This window comes from Cyprinodon variegatus, unplaced genomic scaffold, assembly GCF_000732505.1.
Source record: "Cyprinodon variegatus isolate N-32 unplaced genomic scaffold, C_variegatus-1.0 Scaffold382, whole genome shotgun sequence".
NCBI classification, from domain to species: domain Eukaryota; kingdom Metazoa; phylum Chordata; class Actinopteri; order Cyprinodontiformes; family Cyprinodontidae; genus Cyprinodon; species Cyprinodon variegatus.
Genome location: NW_015150835.1, coordinates 205,606 through 232,240, shown reverse-complemented (window position 1 = coordinate 232,240; position 26,635 = coordinate 205,606). Strand labels below are relative to the sequence as shown.

The following is a 26,635-nucleotide window of genomic DNA, read 5'->3' as shown; positions in this document are numbered from 1 at the left end:
GAAGTAGACCGGTTGCCGCTGACTGAATTAAACATGAAAAGTGGTCAAATAATCAGATAAGGAAGCTTCTTGTGAAACTTTCCGCCTCCGTAAATAGCTGCTTCCTCACGTCACAGCAGCAGAGAGAAAAAACTTAAATAAAACATAAATGCTGTTTTAGGTTACTGTTCATTTTGTTTCAGAATGTGTTTCGTTGATAAAAGTGCAAATATCTCTCATTTAACGCACTATACCACCACATCATGATGCACATGTACATTTATTTTGTTTTGTTTTACCTGCTTCTTTTGTTATTCATGTCCAGCTCCTTATGTCTACATTTATCCACCTGATTGTTATGCAAATTAGCTAACTTTTTGTTTTCCTGTCATCACACAGGTCTGAGGCTTCTTGGCATTGGAAGAAACCAGTACATTGACCTCATGAACCAGTGCAGGTCCTCCAAAGTAGGATATCTTCTTTCCTTTACTGATATATTTTTTTTATTTAAGGTTATAGATGTGTCGCTTATTAGGTCTATGGTATATATAGAAAAAATGTCATAAAAAAAGGTTTCAGGGGTTGTTTTGCAGAAATTAGACCGAGATACAATAGTTTTTTTTATCATTTGAAGAAATTTTACAGGTTATGGTGTCTTTTAGGATCAAATCCAGTCTAATTTGAAGTTTTATTAAATGTATACGTTTTAAAACAAAAAAATTGCCTAATTGAGTAAATGATACTGACATCTTGATGACTCTCTGATTTACCGTAAAACAATGAGATGTTTTTTCACACACTCTTGTTTTCCATTTTTATGATCGATCTTTTCAATTTAAAGCGTCTCTCTAAGGCACTAAACTTTTTCATGAACTGTGGGAACATGATGGCATTTTACACACTGTCTTTTCTATTTTTCTATTGTATTGGGAAATGTCAGCCCAAGATCCTTACAAGATAAACTGGTTAAACTATTATTGAGCAGAATCAAAGCCTCTGTTAAAGATTAAATTAGCCTTAATTGATTCAATATATATCATCATTATGCTCACTTGATGTCACATAAAACTGGTTTTGTATGTAATGATGTTTTTTAGATCGGTGTATAAGTGATTAGTACACCAAGACAAAGGTTTTTGATGCTTGATAATCATTCATTTCTGCCATAGACGATCTTAACAGCAGATATTAATTTCCACGTAGTTGTTGTATATGTTTCCATGGGGGGAGGAGAGGGGATCGGTCATGTTTGTTTGGTCGTGTGACAGTGATTGTGATTTAGCTCAGGATTACTATTGGTTAACTGAATCAGAGAAGGAACTTCAGCACAGTTTTTGGTCTGCCATGGTGTCAAAAGAATAAGAAAATATATGATAAAGGATGTCAGGGCATCTGTTGAAATAGAAAATAACAGGTAGGTAACTTTTAAAGGATTAAGAAATAGCCATAAAACACAATAACAGCTTATTAGACTGTAGTGCATTTTAAAACTCCTGTAAATATTGCTGTAATTGTAATTTCCTGTAGATGTGATCCGCATTGCATCAGACGCCCTGAACCCTTCTCAGATTGTTGTATTTGTGTGAAATAGGATTTACCCTGTTATTTAAAATAAAAGCAAACATTGTGAATAATGTGCTCTTATTTTTAAACTGAATAATAACTATTGCTTCAGAAAGCTGTAAATATCATGTGTATTTTATTATTACTGGGTATTTTAATGCATAGTTACATGTTGAACAAAAGCTTAACAATATAGTGATAGTTTTTATCTGCATTATACGCATTATTTTCTATTACCATCAAAGACAAGTCTATGAATGCATAAATATTGACACTTGATATATTGTTCCTGGGAGAAGGAAAAGTGTGAGTCTTCTTTAGGCCAGCTGACAAGAGGTGTGCAGCAACATTTGGTGGAAGGCAGGGCTATGGTGCTTTATAGCTTAATAAAGGTCAAATTAATGAGCAAAACATTTTTTTTTTTATATTCAGTTACTATCATTGCCTTGCAGCAGTCTTTAATGTATTTTGTTAAAAAGATTGTTTCTGCGCTCAGAAATTCTTTCGGCGGAAATCAGCGCGGGATCTACTGCCATCTAAACCAGTAGAGATTTCTGTGGAGCCGTGGTGGGTGGCTCAGACGGGCTACATCACAGAGGATGACATAAGGGTGAGGCTCAACAACACCTTACATAGTTTTGTCCTCTTGCATGATTCAGTTTCTTGACCCTGGTTGTGTGTAGCTTGGGTTTATCATGGTTGGAGACAAAAAGTTGAGAATAAAGAGAAAAAACAAGCCCAAATGTTTAGTTTTTTTGTTGTTGTTTTTTTTTAAGCAGCATGTAACTAATATGCTGCTTAATTAATATCACTTTTTTTCTTCAAAGTCTTGTGTCTGAGGCCTTTGGTGCAATTTATATGATGGATCATACCTAACTTTTTAATCTTTTTTAGTTATTATAAAGGTTAGTCTACTTTAAACATTTTATGTTATTGTTTTCTGTTGCCTTTGAAAAGAAAGAAAACAAGATTTTTTTTTTTTTTTTTAAAGGTTGAATATTTTACTCTTGAGTTTTTCCTCTGATGTAAATTCACACTGAAGAATGGTTCTCTTTTTGGACATTTTATTGAAAGCACTCCTTTACATAGTTTACACTAACCCTGCTCTTACTGTTCTCCTTTTGATTAAATGCAGATCTGTTCTTCAGCGGAGAAGAAAGCCATTGACAAGATGATCGACTCTGGTCCCCAGCTGGCAGGGACAATGGAGTACAATGTGGTATTAAGTGAGTAATTGATATTGTCCTGTTTTCAGGCGTTTACTGTTAGGAGCTGTAGTCTCCCCCTTGTGGCTCCGGCAAGGTTTACACAAATATGGTTTCCTTGTCCTGATAAACATGTTCTGATTAAGAAAAGAATAATTAGCTATAAGAAAGTAATAATAAACACTGTCGTTATTTAGTGTTCTAGGACAGAGGAGGGATGAGATTTTTTAGATTTTATCTTGCAGGATAAGTCAAAAATGGAAAGCTCCTTTTACCTAAATAATGTGAAGGCACCTAATGAATTACTTTTGGTTTAACTACAAGCGGAATATTATTTTTTAACCTGGAGAATCATTGTCTTCTGATTTGTATCTTATTTATCTTATTTTGTTTCTGAACTCCATGTATAAAATGAGTATTAGACTCTACCAATACCCTGCCTATGCAGCCCTGCACCTAAAGTAGAATGTATATATTAGGACCATGAAGCAAACTCCCAGGTTGATGGACAAGAGTTCAGACTTCTTTGAAGAGCACCTTTAATTATTTCTAGAGCTGTGGAATTGCAGCAAAACACAGGATAAGATACTGTTGATGAATAATCCCATGATGTTTAACATAGATTTTCTCAGCTCCTGTTTTTTTCTTCATTTACTGCAATTTTTCCACCACACCTTGTGAACTTTCACCTCTCTGGCTCACAATTACACATGCACTGTCTACATTCCAGCAGACCTCCATCCAGCTTGCCCAATATGTGATTAGCATGCATGACATTATCCTAACTAATATTTCATACAGTTACTGTTGTATGATTTTGCTACATGTGCTATTTTTACACATGGATCTGGGAATTACAACTGCAATTTAATTTATTATGCAGCTTGAATTTCTTCATAGAACTTTGCTCCTCATCCTTTTCATTTCATCATTGGTATTGGCTCATCTTGTTAGTCTAAGACAGGGGTTGGCAACCCAAACTGTTCAAAGAGCCATATCGGACCAAAAAAAAACAAATTTGTCTGGAGCCACAAAAATGTAAAAGTCATATATAAGCCTTGTTTGACAACATGGGCTCCAAGTGTATTAGTTCACTATAAAAAAGGACTAAGTGAGCTTAAATATATAATAAGCATTCATGATTAAAAGTCACATAGGTGAGGAAGGAGCAGTGAACGCTCTCACAGCGTGGAGTTTACCACTCGCTGCTTCACTGCACAGTTTGTATGTATTAGGTTTTGTTGCGTTGATGAAATTGTAGAAACAAGATAAAGGAATCTTTCTATGGTGGACTTGTTTCTGTTGGGAGGAGATGATTGAGTCATGAGGAACCAAGTAGGAACTGACATCCATCAGAGCAGAGCTCTCAAACCCGGAAATCCCATCCTCCGTCACCGGTGTACCCTGGTGTTATTCTTATTTTGAGGATTTGGGGAAAAATGGAAGAAGGTTCACATACCCGGGTCAGAGCACTAGCTGTTCCATCTGCGGAAGGTTTTCCATGCTTGCAACAAAGCTAGCAGCAGTAGTGGAGTTTGGAGATGCAATCCACTTCTTAAATATTTGCGCTCCTCTAATTTATCTAGAAATTCTGCAATTGCGCTTTTTCTATAACTCTCAACTTGATGGTCGGCTGCAAATTTAGCATGCCTCCCCTGGAAATGCCTTTCCAAATGTCTCCTTTTTTATTTCTTGACAACTTCTCATCATCATGGATGCACTAATAGTTGGAGGGATGTAACTTGTGTGTTAAGTGTCATTATTTGTTTTGCAGGTTTATATAACCGGGGCTTTATTTACCTGGACGTTCCCATATCGGATGACAGCTGCATCTCAGGTATACCACTCTGTGTTTTAAACGTTGTCTGTCTAATCCAACTTTGAACAATTCAGCCTCAAATACTCATGAAGTGTTCACATAATAATAGGCAAGCGGAACTGATGTATAGTTGTACATTTGTATAACTACATTAAGAAAGATCATTTCCTTGATGTCAACTTTCTGTTTCAGTGCCTCCTCTCGAAGGCTTTGTCATGAACCGCGTACAGGGCGATTACTTTGAAACGCTTCTCTATAAAATCTTTGTGTCCATTGATGAGCAGACAAACGTAGCAGAGGTAGGCCTTTGACGTGTCTTTTATTTCGTTATGAAGATTGTTCATTTAGGTTTTTACTGATCAATTATTTTTCTCCTCCCGAACTATCTCCCCCTTCTGACTTTTAGCTAGCCAGTGTGCTGGAGATTGACCTGGATTTAGTGAAGGTGAGTTTAAGTCTGCATAACATTTTTCTGGCTTTAAAAAGTGACACCAAAAAAAATCTACCTACCTATCTAAGTAGGCTCCTAGTTTGCTTTCTTTTACTTGCATTACCTTATATATATATAATCTTAGAAATTCTTGAGGGATAGATGTTCAGCTTAAAGATTGTTTATGATCTGCAGGATTCCATCCTTTTAATTTTCCCCATTTTTTGTAGGTTAGTAGCTGCTTATATTTACATCATATTTCTGTTGGAGGCTTTTGTTTGCACTCAAACAATGGTTACTTTAGAACAGGGGTAACCCTTAAAATTCAGCTGGGTCCGAATAAAGAAAATCAGCTACCAGTAAAGCCCTGGAGACATTTTTAATTATAATCTGTTACTTGAAACAGAATTTAACACTGAAATAAAATGAGGCTTTTATGCATCCATATTATACATTGAATTTTTAAATGGAAAAAATATAAACCGAAAAAGATGAAAATTTTTTCCATTTAAAAATCTACAGTTTTTTTTTAAGTAGATAACAACAATCTTTCAGTTTGGTATAAAGACAATTTCCTGATTCACATATTTTATGAAACCCCTGAACTGACCTACTGACCTTTTGTTGCTGTTTTTTTTTCTTTTTGATGTCTTAATGAAAGAAGTGGGCTTTAGGCTGGCCTACAAGGCTTTAAACCTGGGTTTGAATGGAGACAAAGCCGTTCTCAAGCACATATCAAGGTGCTCATTCGTGAGCTTGGATCAATATGTATTTTCGATTATGTTCGTGGTGGAAAATCTTGCTTCACAGCAGCAGGTTGAGCCAAACTTACTCAATATGGGCAGGGTCATCTTTGAACACCATTTCACTTTTCTTTTCACCAGTTCACCGCAATTCTGCTCTCTTTTTCCTCATCGTATTCTCATTCCTTCCCATCGCCCGGCTTGCCAAACGTTTGCCTGCTGTGTTAAAAAGTGGCTCGCCGCAGTGACCCAGACTGACACAGCTTATTGGCTAAATTGTATCACGTGTAGGCTGGTCCTGGACGCTCCGGCAGGCTTTACCATATTAACAGGAGAAGCGGCGCAAGTGAAGTTAGACACTGTCGTCGGACATTCAGTAATTTATAAATGTTTTAAATCAGGTTGGGTCCCAATTAGCCAACAGGTGGGTCTGGACTGTTGGCTCATCAATAACCAAGGGTGTCCACTCTTGTTAACAAAAACGTAGCAGTGCATCTAGTGCTCTTTTTTTGTTTTTTTAAATTGCTTCCTAACTTAAAGCACTCCACTCTTACTAATATGTTAATCTACCCAGCTTTCTTTTAAAAAGCAAATTCTTTGTAAATTTTGTGAATCAGACTTAATACTCTTAACAGATCAAGTTAAAAATATACACTGAAGATCCACTCATAACATTTATTTTATAATCATTTACTCAAGTTAATGCACAAATTGTATTCGTGGTGCTGAACCTGAATTTTTGTGACTTATAGGGTGAAGAATGGATTGATATATGCAGCATAACTGATATAGATTAGTTAATCTAATTTAAAGTGCTTTAAAGGAAAATTAAAGAACCAAATAATGACAACTAATTTAGAACAATCCGCTGCAGCCAAAGTCTCTGATGATCTGATCGTAGTTCAAACATAATAAGAATATTTTTGAAGTGCAGGTTAATAACTAATTTATTGTCCCATGGACTGATGCAAGATATTTAAATTCAATAATTTCAATAGGAAGAAGCTTGTGCTGTATAGCTGTGATGACATGATTTGTTTTTCTGGTCTTGCTCAAAAATCTAGTAGAAGTATTTTGGATGAGCCGTACCTACAAGACTTTTTTTTTGACAATATCTAACCTTGTAAAAAATGAGACTAGGTATTAGTTTTCTCTTTTACCTTTTAGTCTCACAATTTTATAAGATAGTAACTGTTGTTTAGTAATGGACTAGTATAGCAGACTACCAGTTTATTCCACCAATTTATCTCAATCTCTTAAACCTTATGTTATAATCAACAACACTGACCTTAAGTAATACTTACACAAATATTTTAGTATGTATTGTACATTTCTCACTTAAAATCACAACTTTGATTCTTTCAAACACTAATTAAAAGTGCAGGAACGTTTTCTGCAAGTCTAACTTTGGTTACGAATTCTAGCATTAACTAAGAAGTATAAAGAAACAAAGCGGTAAAAGGGGTTAAGTCCAGGTACCTAAATGGCTTTAAACCACAGAGTAAGTGGAATGCTAATGGTTCATAATTGACCTTAGTTTAGTTGAACATTGTCCAGAGAGTTTTGTTTTCCTGACCTTAAAGATTATAAATCCTACTCACCTTGCAAGGTCATGGTGGTCATGTTGCTTTTTTCTCTATGTAGCTCAGTACTTCTATAAAGATGTGACCTCTATAGACCTTTAAATGCCACACTATCTTTACAATTCATACAATCAACATTCCAGAAGGAATTTGTGATCACACTGCCACTTTGACCTCAGATTATATGTTTTGTTTAATGTGAGAAAACCAGTTTTTACTCTTTAAAGGCTTGTCATGCTTCAGTTTAGTGTGTATGGTAATCTGACATTAGACCTGACATCTGATTAGCATCATATAGTATTGAATTTTCCTATGCGTTATAAAATTGAATAGTAAAAAACTGAGATTCATCCTTTGTTTTATATTTTAAAGGAGCAATAAACCCCCCCAAAAAATCACTATTTTAGCTAGAAAGAACTGAGAAAAAAAGAAGTAAAGGTGTCTTTTTTGAAGGAATATCATATGACGACACATCCACGTGTTGTTCACTAATAGCTCTTTTATTTTGATGAGCCTCTCCCTGCCCATATCGTGCCACCTTCAGAGATGGGTAGTGTAGGAGAAAAATGGCAAAGAGTGGATCCAGTGGAATGAAACGTTCACCTAGAAGTCTAGCTTTTGCCAAAATAAATATCTTTGGCTAATGACATATTAAAGTTTTCAGTTACCCACTTCTTCAATAGACACGTTCCTCTAAAAGGTTTGCAGCTGGAGGGGAGGTAAAGAGAGGCTTTGCTTGTCACACGTTCTGTTTTCGTCTACAGAAAGTGCTCAACAGTCCACCTAGTGGTAAAATGTACGCTTTTAATTCCTTTAAAGGTACATAAGCCCCATTTACACAACCCTTGAAAAACCGATCCATGCCGAGACCGGTCCGAGCTCGGATCAGTTAACCAGGCCGAGCTCGGTTCTGACGACCGTTTACACATCACGCTATCTCGGTTCCTTGACTCCTCGCCTCCTAGTGACGATCTGCGGTATCACTGTCAGTATTAAAGGAGGAAAGCAAGCAGTTGGTGGCGGTAATGCACCAAAAGTTGTTTGCGCATTTTTAAAGTAAATATAGCCTTTCTTTATATATTTATCATTATAACATCATGTGGCAGGGATTATGTCACTTTCCATGTGTACAATTGGTTAACTAGCCAAAGTAATGGAGACAGTTGGTATTTAAGCCCCAGCTTGGTTGCAAAAAAGGAAAAAACAAACAAAGCTGAAGTGTAAAAAGAGGTTTAAGAAGATGTTTGATTCTAAGAGGGATAAAATTTGAGTTACACTGGGGAAACAGTATGACTATTAGAGCGCACTAAAGCTGGAGCTAAAGCTAAAGTTGCTCTCTGATGTTGCTACCAAGCTGTTTCAGGTGTGTAGATATGGATGCCTGAATATACCGTTTAAAGTAGTATGAGTATTTTTTCACAAAACTAATTTCAAACCACAGTGTATAATAAAGTATTAGCAATACATCGCAACAACAGAAATATACCCGGCTTTGCAGTGCCATCTCTTTCATCTAGGCAGGTCATGAGGTGTGCGAGACTGAGATGTTGGAAAATGAACCCCTTTGATCCCCGGATTATGGGGTGTAATTTTTTTTGTATGCTGGGATTGCTTTCTGTCGACAAGCTGAGGGGTCCACCACTGCAATCTATCAGTTTGGTGTCTAGAGATCTTGAAGGTCAAATTAGCAACTAAAGTTCTCTGTAAACTGATGTTTTTATTTTTATATTTTTTCCCCATTCCCTTGAAGTTTTTGGATTTATACACAATTCTGCTCTACTGAAGAAAAGACTGGTCCTACAGTGGAGTGTTATTGCTGTGTGTGTTCTGAGGGGATCTTTAGTAGCAAAGTACCCTACTCATGATTTCATGAAGCAGTATTTCCAAGAAAATGCTTCATACAAAGCATTCAGAGAGGAAGAAGCCATTACTTCAATCAGCAAAACAAGCAAGACTGCAGTTTGTAAATGCACTCAGGGACAAAGAATTTAATGTTAGAGCTCGGCTCTCTGGTAAACCCAGAACTGAAGTGTATTTTACATTCGAGTTGAGTAGGGAGATGCTTACAAGTCTGAGTGCCCCTTTCTTTACTTCGAAATAGGGCTAGAAGTTATGGAGGTGTTTGTGAGCAGGGTGGCCAACAAAGCTGGCCGGTTACATATGTTCAGCCATGGAGACGCAGAAAACATATGGACACTTGTTGCAACCATCTCCAAGCTCAAAAGCTTCTGAAAAGCTTCCAAAGGTTGCAGTGCTGGATATTGAATTCTTAGGCACATCAAGTCTGTCCTGCTAGAGGTAGCAAAAAAGGAAAAATCGTCCCCCCTGTTTTTCCCCAGAAAATTTTGCTCAGAATTTTCAAAGCACCAGATGCTGGAGTTGGAAGAACTTACATTTTTCTGCTTGACAATCAATCAAAGAAGCAAATCTGAGGCTGGCAGGGAGACGGACACCGCGCAGCTAATGCAGATCGCTATGATCACTCCGCTGATACANTTTGTCCCGATCCGATCCACGTATCGGATCGGGACAAAATGTAAGTACTAAAATGTTTATGCAGCAATCATGGCATATATTTATTTAATTAAATGTTTCTTTGGCAATTTCATTGGTGCCACTATTCTAAAATACTAACACTAGACCTGTCACAATAACATGTTCTGCTGAATGATGCATTGTTCCAAAAATGATTAAGATAAATGACAAAATGCTTTCATTTGGTTTAAATCCAAAATGTTCCCATACTGCAGCTGCCGTCTGTCGCTTTGTAAGAATTTCCATCTTTTTTTTCTTCCAAATGTCAGTACTCTGGCTTGCTTCTCCTCCGTCACAAGGCTCTCATGCTACACTCACTATGCTATGCAAATGAAAAGGGGAGGGCTGAGTGAAAAATAATGCATAAGAATGAAACGTTTTGTCGTCAAGACTTTTCAGTTGGGAAAAAAAGGAGACTGAAAGAAAATATGCATGAAAATGTGACTTAAGATAATTTAATTTTATCATGCTATTAATATGTTTTGTCTTTATTGTGATTGGCCTAACAACATTTGTTGTACATTTACTAGACATTAGGCATGAAGTATCAGTTTTAGAACAGTACTGAATTATCTACATCAGCCTGTATGTCACTCAGTTTCAGATTGGAAAGAAAATTGTTGAAATCAAACATTACTGAAAATTGGTTCTCATTTCTACTTTGAAACATGCCTCAAAAGGACCTTTGAAGGAGTTTTGATGTGGGGAAAAAATCGTGAATGCTTACAAAATCTTACCTCGCAACAACTATGACTTGATGTATCTGGGACTGGCTGCAGTAGAATAAATAAAAAGTCTGATGTAAAATATTTGGATAAAAAATAAAAATTTCTTCAAGATCCGCTTCCAAATGAGTTCAATTAATACATTTTAAATAATGCCTTGGTAATTAGTATTAAGACGAGTTTTATAATCACATTCCTTGATCCTTAAAATATATCCTTATTTATAAGTACTGGTCTTTGAAGAGAGAGCCAGGTAAACAGAAAACCGCAAACTTCACATAACATTTATTGGTACATCCCTTCTTTGTGACATGCCTTTCTTAGTTTATCCTTAACTGATTCCACTGCCTGAAAAAAACACACACACACACTCCTTGGAAGCACATTTTAATGTGTGCTTCTTTATCGTTTCATCAGAATGCGGTTTCCATGTACTGTCGCCTTGGCTTTGCAGTGAAGAAAGGTCCGGTGTTTAGCTCTGAGCAGCTTCACCCCAGCTGGAAGAACGCCCCATCTGTTAACAGACTGAAGTATGTGCTTCCTCTACTTTCTGATCACAGCTCATTCACTACCCACCTGATCTGACAATGCATCACTGCGACTCTTATCAAACCCTTAATTAGCAATTCAAAGTGCTACATTCCTGTTCTGCTGTAGGAGCACCATGGATCCCCAGAAGATGCTGCTGTCATGGGAACAGGGCAGTCCCGTCATGGAAGGCGGCTCCTCAGCCACAGATACAGACACAACAAGCCTGGAAGATCAAGGTCCACATCAGGGTTATTATAGCTAACCAAAACTAACTTTCAAACTGAAATCGAGAAATCATTAAATAAAACAATTTAACTAAGTGGGGAAAAAACGCTAAATAATTGAAACAGTATTAACTAAAACATACTGAAATTAACACACCCTTAGTGTTTGTGTTTGTTGTATTGTTTTTTTTCCAATTTTGTGTTGAGGTTTTATTACTTTGATGCACAATTTCATAAATGTAATACTTTTGGCTTTTTTTTTTAAATCATGCACCTAAAGATTACCTGAAGTATAAAAAAAAAATAAAACTACTACAAGAACTGATGAAAACTAAGGTAGAAAAATACAAGATAAAAACTCCAGAGCTAATATATAACCTTGATCCACATTTTGTGCAAGCCCACGCATGTTCTGCATCACATACAAGTAATTAAACTTGCTGAGATATGGACATGGGGCACATTATAATTGCCATTTCTAAGCAGCACGTTTAACTCAGCAGAGCTATTAAGTGATTTTGACACTAATAGGTGTTTGTCTAAAGTGGTCACATTTTGGCCTAATTTTTATTTGTTTAGCATATTAACCTGGTAGAGATGCTCGCAAATAGGATGCTGTCAAAAGGTCTGTTGATCAACAGCATTGATATGCAAATAAGTAAAATTAATGACAGAGGTAGGGATGCTCTAAATAAGTAATTTTTTATGCTAACATCTGCAATTAGTCTGGGTAAAAGCGAGTAAAAGGTGGTAATGATATTGCTCAGCAGTGTTATGATTCCTTCTGCTGCATAAATGATGTTTCTGTCTCAGCAGGAGACACAGGCAGCGTTAGCAGCCTGAGCATCCCAGCAGCTCCCACTAAGAGGATCGCCTTCCTGTTTGACTCCACGCTCACCGCCTTCCTCATGATGGGCAACCTGTCTCCGGTCTGTGCAGACATAAAACACAACACATTATTAGTTGTTTTTGGTATGAAATAAATTATGTTTAAACAGAATTGTTGTGCCTTTGTCACATCAGAACCTGAAGAGCCACGCAGTGACCATGTTTGAGGTCGGGAAGCTGTCCGATGAGACCCTAGATAGCTTCCTGGCTGAGTTAGAGAAGGTGAGTTTAACGTCTTGTTTTAATAGTTCTGTAAACCTTAAATTTGTATTGAGAGTTTCCTAAATAATGCAGTTTCTTTTCAGAAACAATGAGCTGTTTTTAAGAACTGTCCCTTGTTTCTCAGGTGGAGAGTACTGCAGAGGGTGAAGCTCAGCGTTACTTCGACCATGCTCTGACCCTTAAAAACACCATCCTGTTCCTGCGCTACAACAAGGAGCTCACTCAGGATCAAGGACCTGATATTCCAAATATAGGTATTCACATTGTCATGTTTTTTTTAATCTCATCTCTTGTTGGATCTTTAAAGATCATGACAGGGAAAATATTCCTACCTATTCATCTTTGTATTCTTTCCACCAAAAACATCAGAACTTTAAGAGGTCCATGCTAACGCAGAAATGGTGTGATCTGAATAATTTCATTATTTTCACTGTATTTTCTGTGTTATTTTTCTGTTGGAAATCCAGTCTTTTGCAGCTTCTAACAACCTTTGTTCTAGGATTATCATTTAACTTTGCTTCCATTTGACCAGATCTTCTTCTTCCATATGTTGCTGTGGCTCCATGTCTTGTGGTAAACTGCAAACAGGAGTTCTTACGTCTTTATATCAACAAAAGCGTTCTTCTTGCATCTTTTGCAGAAGGTTCTGATTTTTGGAGTCCACAATTAATAGCTGTAGTCTTGATGGATGCATCAAGTTGTCGATTCCTCAACTTTCCTCTTGAGTTATCTCAAGTATTTTTTTTTTTTTTTTGCGTAGTTGTTCAGATTCCAAATATATGCGAATTTAATGTTATCCTCTGACTAAACAGCATTCATACAACTTAAGGGTTCCGAATGTGCAGTAGAGGAGGTAACTACGTCACAAGTAGCGAGTGTTTGAATGCTAGAGCACATCTTGTGATCTTTAGTTTCTTTTCTGACTGGAGCTGACTGGAGCTGCCATGGTTGTTAATTTTCTACCTGCTTTAGCTTAGCAGGACGCAGAACAGTGATTTTTGTCGTTTATTAACGGACGTACAGGTCGACCTGGATGTATAGACACAGAACACAGTTGAAAAGATCAGATATTTATCGGATTTAGGACCACTTAGCCAAGTGGCCTAGATCACATTTGGATCGCATCAGGATCAACGCTTCAGGCTGCATTGTGAACAGAGCGCTTGAGGTTTCCACCTACCAGCTGTGTTTATACTGAAAGAAATTGCACATCAGCTTACTGTTATTGGTTGTATTTAGTATTTTTTAGTGTAGTACTACAGTAGAGGGCGCTGAACCTATATGCACATATTTCTTAGATTTTTTTCTTTTCTTTCTTATTTTCATTGAATTTACCAACAATGCGTTACTTTGTCTTAGCCTTTCATTTAAAACAATTGTAGAGGACATTGCCATTTGTGATTGTAAAATTTCCAAATTTAAAAGAGCTTCAGATTCCAGCCAATTAAACAAACCCATGTTTGGAGCAGTTCTTCTTCATGTGCTGGTTTGGATTAGAAAATGGGATTTCCATCCTTATCTGAAAGGCAAATACAGTAAACAGAACCTAGTATTTACTTGTAGGTATTTTTCTGCCAGAGGGTGACATCATTTGTCATAAATTCCCTGCAAAATTTTGCAATGATTATTTTAAAAAAGATGCATCCATATTGGAACAGTGAAACTAAATGAGAAATTATTAACAGGGAGGCTTGCAATCTAGAGGGAATTTATACAAGGCCGTTCATAGAAATTTAATCCTCCTGAATTTTGCAGTATTCATATAAACATTTGCCTAGAAGTAGACCAAAAAATCTGTACTCTAATAATGTTCATTTTGTAGTTTAACACAATTAAATATATTTTTTGCAGGTACTAAATTAAAAATGTTAATATTCAATTTAAGTACATGATTAAGGAGCTTAACCTCCTGAATGTGTTTAAGATTTAGATGTCAGGTTAAAATTATCATCATGATTTATAAATGCATCAAATATGGATCCTTTCCTGTAATATTTTGCAGATGCTTTAAATTGTTCCTTTTTATTGTTTAATACTATTTATAATCTCATTCTTCTAGTTTAGTTTTAATCTTTTTGTGATTATGTGTGTTTTTTCAGTTAATTTACACAGAATAAAAAGTGCAATATGTTGTTAAAAAATAAATTCAAACTAACGATTTTAAGATTTTAATAAATTTATTTCATTGTCTCTATCACTATGAACATGAGCTGTCATTATAGCAGCTGCTGTTAACAACGATTGGTAAATGACTTGTTTGGTCTCTAATGTTCTGAGGTTTTAAAATCGATAAGTAATTAAAAGCTTGGAGCTCATCTACTAGCCACAAAGAGAAAGTGGATCCTGTTTCTGTTCAGCTATTTGCAGACAATATCTCCGATTCGCCTTCAATGATTTAACTCTCCAGAGTAAAATATGCAGATTTTAAATGACTCTGTTCAGAATAGCCTTGGTTTTCTACTGTCCTTAAGTGAAGCAGTGCAGAATCTTTCCTTCCACAGGAACAAAGCCAACCTGTGGGTTCTGTGTGGCTCCCATTGTGCTACCAGATGTGTTTTGTCTGATTTGGCTTGAATCCTCGCTTCTGTCTAACCTCACTGTTTTTTTTAAGCAGGCAAAACTGCTGATTGAAGTGTTATGTTAAATGTTCAGTTATGAATTGAATGAAGTTATTCTGAGTAATTAAGGAGTTGGAACTTGGAGAAGACGTGTTTTCTTCAACAAGCCATGAGGATATTTAAGAGAAGAGTGGGTCCATAATACCAGCTTCTTAGTTCTTCTTATACAATATCACAGCTATTTAGGGGATTATTTGAAAATATTCTTTTCTTTTTTATCCTTTCTGACTTAGGATTTTTAGTTGCTGTATTAATATTAATATAAGACTATTTTAATTGTCTTATTTATTGATTCAAAAACCTTTGTAGCTATTTCTTACTGTGGGAGTTGCTGGCTTTGAAATACTGTTTAAATCTATTTCAAACTAACAAAACTGTTTAAGATATCCTCCAGATTTAAGTAAGCATGAAAACTGTTCATTTTCTAACACTCACCTCTGATTATTTTTAAAAGAAAAATTGTTAAAAGGTTGCCTCATCATTGTTTAACAAAAGGGGTACTTTTAAAACCCCAGGATGGTTTTTACAGGCTCTTTTGGGGATTAACAGTCTTGCAACACATTAAGCAACCAAACCTGATGTAAAAGGATAACCCTGCTCCCAGAAAAACTTTGAAAAAGGCCTAGAAAGTGGGCAGTACCAAGAGGCACACCTAGGGTGGGATTGATTGGAGGGGGTTCAACAGGAGGGAGTGGTCAGGAAAAAGGAAAGCGATATGTCTAAATATCTAAAACAAACACTTTGCTTTATTACACTTTATATATCATAAAACACTCATCTGAATATCTTTTTCTTTACTTGCAGTTGAATATATGAATAAAATTGTTTTTGCAGGGCCTCCCATTTGTACTCCACACTAAGTTTACCACCTAGAGCAGTTTTAAACGGACAACAGAGAATACAAACACCCCACATCCAAGGTGTATCAAAGACGCTATCTAACCCCAGCACAGGGCTGGGACATAGACGCGTAGTAAGCTGTGCTGGTTTTGGCGAATGGTAAAATTCAATGGCAGTAGCCACTTTTCAACACATATAGAGGACAACAAGATGTTTTTAGTCCAAATATTGCAGAAGCTTTAGCTAAAAACGTCAAAACGACAAAGCAACATAAGAATAGAAGCCTTTGCGCCCCAGACATGGAAAATGTTGATCAGTTTCTCTTTAAGGTGAAATTAACATTTAGGCGTATTTTATTTGCTCTGAACGCAGCATTTCCTGAATAAGTTTCTCACCAAATAGTTTATTTCTGCCTTTTGATTTGTGAAGTTAATTTTTTTAAAGTTTAGTTTTTCTGGTTAGTTCAGAGCTTTGATAATATACGATTAGTCAGAATTATAAAGCTTTAAAATCTTATTATAACTACATCAAATATCTCAGACTTTATAGGGAGGCCCAGGTGGTACTCCTTACTCCTCCCTAATACTATAATTAGCTGAAACAGCCTTTATTTACAACCTTTTAATAAAGTATTAATTGAAAACAATATGTATATTTTAAGTTTTTATTTTGCCTATTCCGCCCTGATTTAGTTTTAATGACATTTAAAGTGCATCAGGGCACTAACCGTTGTGCTTGATTTCAGTCCCACTTTCCACAGGAGTGCTGACTTTTTTTCCTCCCTTGTCTTCAGGTTTCCCTTTGGACATGCTGCGCTGCGAGAGTCTGCTGGGTCTGGACCAAGCCACCTGCAGCCGCGTCCTAAACAAAAACTACAAGCTCCTGGTCTCAATGGCGCCGCTCAGCAACGAGATCAGACCCATCAGCAGCTGCACACCTCAGGTATGAAGCCTGGAGGAGGAGGAGGGAACAGACGGGGTATTGTGCTGTTTCTCCTTTTGTTTGCATGATAGATGACGGATAATGTGTTGTGAGGGCTCTGGTTGTCTTTGCCATCTTGCCTGATGTACACATTTGAGTTTCCAGAGTGAGTTATGTATGTGCGTGTGTGTTTATATACACTTTGTGAATTCTCAGCCAGCAGTTGCCTCAACAACGAGGCTTCACAAAGAGAGGAGGAAGGGGGGAGGCGATGCTCAGGAGTAATTCCTTTGCCTGGCTGTCATCCAGCTTTGTAGCTGAGCCCAGTGAGACAGAAGGAGACAAGTTAAACTCTTATTGTGCCATTCATGCTGTTTCTTACTCTCATACTGTTGCGACTCGCTGAAGTGGAATTTGCTAACAAAAGCTGAACATGTCTGTTTTCTGGTTTACTCTTCTTTTTGCTCTTGATCTGTTTATCTGCATGTGTATGTGTTTGTCCCTGCAGCACATTGGCCCAGCCATCCCTGAGGTGAGCTCCATCTGGTTCAAACTGTATCTGTACCATGTGACCGGCCAAGGCCCGCCATCGCTGCTCCTCTCCAAGGGCTCCAGGCTCAGAAAGCTGCCGGACATTTTCCAGGTGGGCTCATGTTAATGATTGTTCGGATAGGGAGTTTTAAATGCCAGCAAGAAGTAAAAAAAAAAAAAGGCAGATAAGAGAAGTTAAACAACAACAGCTTTTAGAAGCTTTGGGCAGGTATATGCTTAATTAAAGTTTTTACTTAGCTTTCCGTCTGGTAATTAGCTCGGTCGCTGCCATCTCTGTTCTCCTATACACAGAGGGAGTCTTTTAATTTAAGTTAATATAACTTTGAATGCATTGATATTCAATGCATTCAGTTTTGTATTAGTATGGAAAAGCTGCCACTCTAAATGTTCAGTTGTGGGATGATCTGTTGTTTTTTCCTTTTTCTCTCTCTAGAGCTACGACAGGTTGTTGATCACCTCTTGGGGACATGACCCCGGCGTCGTCCCTACTTCCAATGTTTTGACAATGCTGAATGACGCTCTCACACACTCTGCTGTACTAATCCAGGTAAGCATGAAACAGCTTTATTAGAAAGTCTATATTCCTGTTCCTAATATAAAAATATTTTCAATGTTTTCATCCTTTATACTACTCATTTGACGACAATGTTAATGTTGCTAATAGAATACTGCTTAGAATTTGATATAAAACATGATTTCATGGTTCAAAATATTCACTACTAGAACATTTACAACATTTAATCTCCTTCATGTAATTCAGTTTATTTGCAAGACCGTTCTAAAAAGTTTCTCCTTGTCAATCAAACTGTGAAGTGCTTTTCTCACCATGTCATGGTGAGTTTGTTAAAACCTGTTGACCTCTGTGTTTCTCATTCAGGGTCATGGTATGCATGGCCATGGAGAAACCGTTCACATCCCGTTTCCTTTTGATGAGGAGGATCTAAAAGGAGGTAAGTGGAACTTTCTGCATGGAGCTGCGAGGTCTTTTAGAAACATGTTTTTAACAATAACTTGGTTTGAAGCCTTCCTTGCTGCAAAATACAGCTGAAGAGAGGATGTCTTTTAAAAATGTTAGCTTTTTATATCATTTAAATGATGGTGATGTTTAGTGATAGTAGTCCTCTGAAGAAATAACTCAAAATAGCCTCTGAGATCAAAAGTGTTGCAGACAATACCCAGCAAGTCATATAATCATGTATCTTTTACCATGCTGTAAGGTCGTATGTTTATAAATGGTTTATATTTTGAAATATTTTGATGCCAATCTGTTTTTCTGGTTAATATTGGGTTTGAGCTGTAGCAGCTGCTCTCTGAAGCCTTTGCTCTACTGCAATGATCAGCTCCTCCTTATCTTGATCAAATGCACAGGAAACCTCAATTAGCTTCAGCACAGTTCTGGTTTCTTTAAATTTTTTTTCTTTAAATGTTTTGTAGATATGTTTTACAGTTTAAAAAAGAGCAGGCAACTATTCACATTAAGTAACAGAGGGATGGAGCCTTACCTTTTCTACCTGGCAGAGAAGATCCTTTTCTTCCTTTTTAATTAAAGAGCAGCATTTATAGCACCTCAGTCTATTGAGACACCTGGTGTTAACATTGGTATTTGTTCTACTAGGATAGACCCTCTATACTCATAGGGCCTGATCATCAGATGATTTAGGGAAGAAATTGACAAACAAGCCTCTTAGCAAGGCTCATACCTCGTCACACCCAGACTTGTGATGATGCAGTATGCCCAATAGCTGGATTTATTTATAGTTTGTGAATCAACAAAACAAGTGCTCAGTAAAGAGTTTCATGTTTTGCCCAACTCAAAGAAATCTGTATTTGCTGCGCTCCGTGGAATAGAAATGAGCACAACTCCAAAATGTGCATAATCTGGAAGAGGGATGAAAGCTGGGAGTTGATCAGAATGTAATTTGAGCTTCTGAACTAAAAAATACATTTGATGCATCATGAACTGCGTGGTTGAAACTGAAGTTCGAGGTGCAGAAACCTGACATGTTTTTGTACAACACAGGATGTTTTTAATCCTCTGTGAAGGTGGCCTATTTGTATTAATTATTGTCTAATTCCAGCTTTTGTTGTCATTATTTCCTTGAAATTAATGACGGCAGATTATTTCCACCTGGTGCTAAAAACTGAGTATCAGAACACTTCATCCCTAATTGTCGTCTGACGTCTGCTTCCTATACAGAGTTCTCCTACTCAAACATGTGTGTGCATAAAGCGCTTCGGAAGCTGAAGGGGCATGTGGATCTGGAGCATCAGTGTGGCTACATAACCATGCTGAACTCTAACAACAGGCACCGTCGCAGGACCAGCGACAGCGCTGAGTGTAGAGGTACGGGAAACAAGCACACATACAAAGTCCTGCAAATGTGCCCGTTAAAGGACAAGACTTATTGTTAAATTAGCTGCAATGCTCTCGCTTGTTCAAACAGATGGCACTAATTGTGTAATTTAGAGAAGTATTGCTCACAGTCCAGTTTAATTATGCTGTTTGTCTGCTTAATTGTGTGCTTTTTTTTGCTTTAACCTTTGCTAATGGATGAGAAAAAAAGCATTATTAGCCTTTTAATATGGGAATCGAATCTTCCCCCTGATTTAAATTACAAATTATGTGTAAACCTTGAGTGTTTTCTCACAAAAACTGATGTGCTGATCTTTATTTGTGTTAAAGGAGAAACCCATCTAGGTGGAGGCCTGGATACCAACGGCAGCACAGAGTCATTTGAGCTTGTGACAGAAGAGAACGGCGATGGCAAAGGAAAGACAGAAGGTAGGTGATTCATTCTGTTTCAAATGTATTTGCAAGTATGTGTTCAGGGTTTTTTTTTTGTAGGTTGTTTTGAGTTCTAGGACGAGTGAAAGGGGTCGGACAGATGGGGCTGAAGTGTGACAAGTGGTGCCGTCTGAATTCAAAAGCAGGACTTTCTTTTCGGTGTCTCATGTTGTTTCTCCCTTGCCAATCTCTTTCTCTCAGCTCTTTCATCTGAAGATGAGTGGGTCCCTCTTGAACTGTGCTTTGGCATGCCCCTCTTCAGCTCAGAGCTCAACCGCAGGGTCTGTCGAAAGATTGCCTCACACAAACTCTGCAGCAACGAGAGGTAAAAGTTAAAATCTCTTTGCTTTCCTGTAAAATGTTGAAAAGAGTTGTGCTGCTAGACTTTAGTTTTGTTTCTCTTTCAGCCTTCAGGAGCTGCTTCACTCGAGCCGAAAGCTATCACTCAAAGTGCTGAGCTTTGTTCATTCGTTCCAGGTAAGAGGTTTTAGTTGCTTTTTCTTTAGCTGGAACCAAGATGAAAAATAAACTGTCCAGCAGAGTCTGATAGAGGCTGATATTTGGATCCAATGGAATCAGGTTTATCCGTTTTTTCCCCTGTAAAATCTGGATTAAACCAGCTTTAACCCAGCTTCTGCTTCAGGGAACACCAACGTTCTTATTGTATTCTGAACATTACTTGTGACGTATCTCTTTTGCAATAAACATTTTTTTGCCCTTTCTCACCCTTGATCTTTTACTTTTCGTTTTTCCACTCCTCTGTTTGGAGTTGCTTGGAGCCATTACTTCCTTATATAGTCAAAGCAATCATGCGCAATATCAACTCAAATGGTCATCTCAAAATTCTTACACAAATTGCTTATATTCACTAATAGATGCAACAAAAAACATTGTAAAACAAAAAATAAAATAAAAAAACTCAATAGGACCCCATTATTTAATTGGAAAGTATTTGTGTGCAACTAGAGTGAGCTACTGGTGTAGAAATTGGTACAGTCATAGTGCTGGACCCCTTTAACCCTTTATTGTGCAAGTTACCGATTTTGATCACTTGCATACCCCTTACAAATGGAGTCCCCCCACCGTCCCTCAGTGAGTTCTAGAAGCAAAAGATCTAGATCAGGTATTCAGCAAAGATACTGCTACATGGCTGTACATCTAATTTTTGCATTGGACCAATTAGATGAGCCCTTGAATGATATATTACCTGCTTTAAATTAAGTTAAAAAATGAAAAACTAAGCCAAGAAAAAAAAAAAGGTAAAAAGCTATGGAAAAGTTGAAAAGTAAAGTAAAAAATTTAATAAGCCTAGTTAACAATAATATTTAGGTTTATAAACTAAAAAATGTAAGTGCCAAAATAAGCATTAATGTCTCTAAGGTTATGTTGGACCAAAAAATGTGTTTCTTTTACTCAGAGTGTTTTTCATGAATTTCATATTTCAATTTTATAGAAGCAGTTTTGTTATTTTTCTTAATATATTCTGGCAAGTTGGCGTTTCTTGTTATTACATTGACATTCATTTTTGCAATCAAAATATCCTATTTTTGAATGTTAGCAAGCTAATAAGGTCTTATTTCAATAACTTGATTGGCTTGAAATTTGGATTTTCAAAGTATTTCAGAGTGCCCTGTATAGGGTTAACTGAATAAAATCTTTTGATAAAATTTTAAGCATGCACAGAAAGTTTAATCACTTTAAATGTTATAATTTATTCTTGAGAGATACAGCAAATTGTGGATTCTTGACATCATGGTGAGGAAGACCCTGCCTCTTTCTGTTGTCCTGATATCTAAACCTTGCCTTCTGTTAACAGGATGGCGGGCAGCCTTCCGACCCAGACAGTGGCGTGTCGAACCCTCTCAGTCAGCCTCCGGCTGAGTCTGGCGTTCCCCTGCCGTCACTTAACCTCCTCTTCAAGGATGGACAGCTGAAGGAGTGGAGCGGCCGGGCCCCTCCCCCTCTGGACATCTCATCGCTGCAGAAAGACCAGCCCTCGTAAAACAGGCGCAGTTTGTCCATAAGTACATATCTTCTCAGAGAAAATGGACCACCCCCTCTTTCTTTTTTTTTTCTTTTTTATTTGCAACATCAGATTTCAGTGAAGACATTTATTACTAGTGGTCCAACCCTGTATCTTCATACCCGCTCACAAGTCAATGCTCTTAACATCCTTTGTTCATCGATAAGAGTGATGTGAAAGTTTACCCCATCATTTCTTTACTGTTTATCCACTGTTAGAGGATGGATCCTTTATAAACACTAGTACCCAGCTCTTTTTTTTGTTGTTGTTTCCCTTTGTGATTCCTTGTATTCCCAAGAAGGCAGTGTTATCCATTGGAGTGGTGCTATAATCCCAACATATAAAAGCGATGCAGGTAAACCCATTGTGTTCCGGTGACACCCATCCTTCATTTAGTGCCGGTTTGTTTCTTAAAAGTAAAGTGAAAAATTACCCCAAGAAACCCAGATTCATTCAGCAACCATTTTATCAATATGCAGGACCAAGACTTTGGATTTACCAGCTGAGTTGGAATCCAAGCCTCCTCTTTGTGTTGTCACATGCTCAGTGGTTTAATGCATGATACTGTTGCACAGCGTAGGAAAAAGAAATTCCTTCCCTCTTTATTTCTGATCAATGATGGGGGGGTAACGTTAATTGCACTCTGCAAGATTTGTTCAAACCGGTGGATGAATAGATGTCTTTTTATTTTTGAATGTAGGATTAGGTGTAGTGCACATTAATCGTTTTTATAGCTCTTGTTTACGAGAAGGAAGTGTTTACTCAAGAAAAAGCAAACATGTTAAGAACTGACTGGGCATTTGAGGAACTTGTTTTTTTTATTTGTTGTTTCTTTTTTTAATAATTGAGAGCACCAAAGACCTTTTTTTCCTTCTTTTTTTCATTAATTGTTGCCTTTATTGTAATCAGCCAATCAAAAGAACTCAGGCCTGGGATCAAAACTGCTCATTTGCTTTACTTTTCAATCTTTTTTAAGTTTTGCAGAGTTTATGTGCATTTCTTTAAAATCATACATCTAATACAATTATCAGGATAGGATAAGAAACATCCTATCATTCCTGTTTGACCTGGATAATCTTTATGCCACACTTAATTGGTGACATTTTAAAATCAACTAGAATGTTTACTTGAAGTTTGTTTATTTTATTGGATCAATTTAAATAGTGTTAAATCTGCATTCATTCCACACATAACATCTTTCAATTGCTAAATTCTGTTCATTTTATAACTACTCCTAAAAAAAACATACATATTATAGCCTATGTAGTCATGGAGACCATTGACGTTATCCACAAACCATGGTTGTTTGGAGTTCTGTATCTAAACATATAAATGGAAAGTTAAGGAAAAGGAAAAACTGTTGTTACAAAAAGGTCCCCTAGCAAGAGAGCTTATTACAGTTTTGAGATTTTGGGATTAAGGATCATTTCATGTTGAAAACTATTTTAAGAAGATGGTTTGAATTTTCCATCAGGACACTCTGCACCTGACCTGAATCCAATGGCCTACTAAGAAGAAAATGAGACCCAACAGTAAAGATCTGACAGTATGACGAATGCAAGTTCAACCTAAAACTTGGTTGGAACTTATAAGCCATGAATTACGGTAGCAATGTGGCATGGAATGGAGTTCAATCAGTTTGCTTTCATTTCAACCTCACTGTTTAGTTTGGTCTCCTGGAAAACAAAGTCCGCCTTTTTATTTAAAGCTCTTCAGGTTTAGGGAAGTATGACATGCTTAAAATCTCATTGTAAACATCAGAGTTGACTTTAACCTTAATAACCACCAACCTCTTTGTATCACTCTTTTTCTTCCACTAAACTTTCCATCTGCATGACCTTGTTGGGTATTTTCCATGTATATTTAAATAATGTCTGACATTTAGATTCTGGTTTTATGAGAAGCTGGACTTTGGGATCAAAATAACTGTACTTAACACGTGTCATAGATCATCTTATGTTAAAAAAGGTATTTATTGAGTTTTTTTTAAACATAACTTTTAATTCAGTTCTGATCTTGTCCCACATAGGGAAATTTGGTGCACAGCAGCAATCAAAGAATCAAGACTTAATCCACATAACAGCACAGATATAAATACAGCATTAAGAAATAAAACCACCACGTTACACGCCATGCTTCGTCATTAGGTTTATATTATAATTTACTGAGATGCACCTGTAAATCTGCTGATTCCCCATCCCACCCCCTGCCTCTCTCTGGAGGAAGCCCAGCCTGTGTGCCGTTCTGTGCTCTCTAAACCAGTCCATACCACTGTCTGCGGGACTTTGTTTACACCGGCTTCAGATGGGAGAAAAAAAAATGGGGGTTGTAATCTAAAGAGAAGGCTTTTTTTCTTTCTTCTGCAAAAGAGAGACCCCAGGGGTCAAAAAATGGAAATGCTAATGCGTCGCCCTGGCATCAGCTGGCTCAGTATGTGTCTGAATTTCCTCTTCATGAATTCTTGGTGCATTTTTCTTTTCCTCTCTGCATTTTAAAATGTTGAAAACGGGTTTTGCTGAGTTTATTTTTTGAAGGAATCTTCCCCTCCTTGCAGTTTTTGACCCACTTGTTGAAGTTAGAAATAGACAAAAAAAGGGACTAAAATGTGGTCCTGATAAAGCATGATAACTGTGTAGAAACTGTGTGTGTATGTTGTGTATGCGTGCGTAATGTACACTTCACTTCCAATTATCACCCCCCCCTTATCTACAGGTCACGACTCTTTGTTGCATTTGCTCATATTCCCCCTCACTTATACATCTATTTTCGGTGTTTAAAATTATAGTTTTTTTTATGTTGACAAAAATTTTAGGATTAAAAAAAATGATCTTTGTTGTAGCTGGTTTATTTGGAGTGTGAATATATCACTGACTTAAAAAGAAAACACCCATATGAATAAATGGGCTTAAAAAAGCGAGAAATTGACATTCCTTCACTACGCTCTGCCTACATTTCCAGATACATATGATCAGAAATATGTAAAAAGCTTATGAAAATATAAATAAATATGTAATAAGAGTGAGTTTTTTTCTTCCTGAAAGATGTGTTTGGTCTTTTTCTGATAGCCAGTCACATTGTGTTATTTCAGGTTGTTTTTTCCAGTGCGATGAAACAGATGGTCCAAAAGCTGCAGCAGTCCGGATGCTCCGTCCATCTGCCTCAAGCATTTACTATTCTTTTCTAGCTTTTTGAAGAAAGACTGGCTGAATGCTAGTAATAACTATCTTCAGATGCCGGTCTTCACCACTTTTGACACTGCCGTCAAAGCCCATGTGACAAGAAATAACCTTGATGCCTTTTTGCTTTGAAAAACCACAGACCAATTCCCCACCTGACATTTTTTTAAACGCAGTTGTTTTTTTTTGTGTTTTTTTTTTTTTTAAATAGATTACATTTCAAATGAGTGAAAATGTGAATGATTAGATGTAGCTCTTGATTTATTGTGCCATAAATATTGGTATTATTGGATCCAGTTGCAGCATTTTCCTACAAATGTTACTTGATAGAGTTTTGATGGCACACTTGTAACTGAAGTAGTTCAAGATAATTGGACATTTTTATTTATTATTGGACATACGGTATCTAAATAATAAGAAATGAACTCTATAAGGAATGGAAGCTGAAATTAATTTTCAAAGTTTTGCTAAAGACAAACATTTTTATATCACCTCATGTTGTGATGACCTCTGGCACTTTTTTAAAAGCAGACTAAATTTAAGGTCAGTCAGGAAAAGAGAGTGAAACTTGAAGCATGAAAGAACCCTTCAAATCAAATAAAAATTACTGGCATTATGTTTAATAGTAGATTCAGTGGCTTACATAAGATATGTTGCTGAGAACACATTTTATCACGCGAAGAACGGTGCTAGAGTTAACAGTTTTCTGCTTTGGCTCAAAGCCGCTACTTAAATGAAAACTTTTCTCTTTTTGTGCCGATTACACAATTACACATGCTTTTCTTTCTAATCCTCCTGTAAAAGTCTTTACAAGTATGCCAAAATTCAGCTGCACACTTTCTGATGAAGAGCAGAAAGTAAGCCCACTTTACATTTAGGACATACTAACTCTCCTAATTAGATAAACTACTTGGGAAAACATTAGTTCTGACACGCAGCAGCCAGGTATTATTAGGGTTTAACAGACTTGCAAATCTTCAATAAAAATAATCCCAAGACAACGTTTAATCAGGAAGCAGCCTTACCTGTGACCATAGAGCAGTGTTTATGACCGGAGTACCTGGAGAGAACCCACGGATGCACAGGGAGAACATGCAATCTCCATGTCCAAAGACCCTGGTCCTGGAATCGAACCCAGAACCGTCTTGCTGAAAGGCAGCAGTGCTACCCACTGAACCACTGTGCAGGCCATCATCTAGTCTTTATTATTTTATAATATATAAATTCCGTAATCTATACATTTATGTATGTTTTATGGTGCATTGTTTAAGTC

General features: G+C 37.0%; 1 protein-coding gene across 1 annotated transcript; it reads left to right on the top strand.

Moving 5' to 3' along the window:
* Positions 1-378: 378 nt before the first annotated feature.
* On the top strand, positions 379-25,203 carry LOC107092479 (protein FAM91A1). Its single transcript, XM_015386977.1, has 20 exons — positions 379-446; positions 2,039-2,152; positions 2,678-2,768; positions 4,522-4,584; positions 4,759-4,865; positions 4,973-5,011; positions 11,000-11,112; positions 11,240-11,349; positions 12,154-12,266; positions 12,361-12,447; positions 12,572-12,701; positions 16,699-16,847; positions 17,335-17,469; positions 17,812-17,925; positions 18,256-18,328; positions 19,576-19,722; positions 20,062-20,160; positions 20,365-20,488; positions 20,571-20,640; positions 21,980-25,203. Exons 1-20 carry the CDS (start codon positions 423-425, stop codon positions 22,163-22,165), a joined length of 2,088 nt encoding a protein of 695 aa, XP_015242463.1. The 5' UTR covers positions 379-422; the 3' UTR covers positions 22,166-25,203.
* The last annotated feature ends 1,432 nt before the right edge of the window (positions 25,204-26,635 follow it).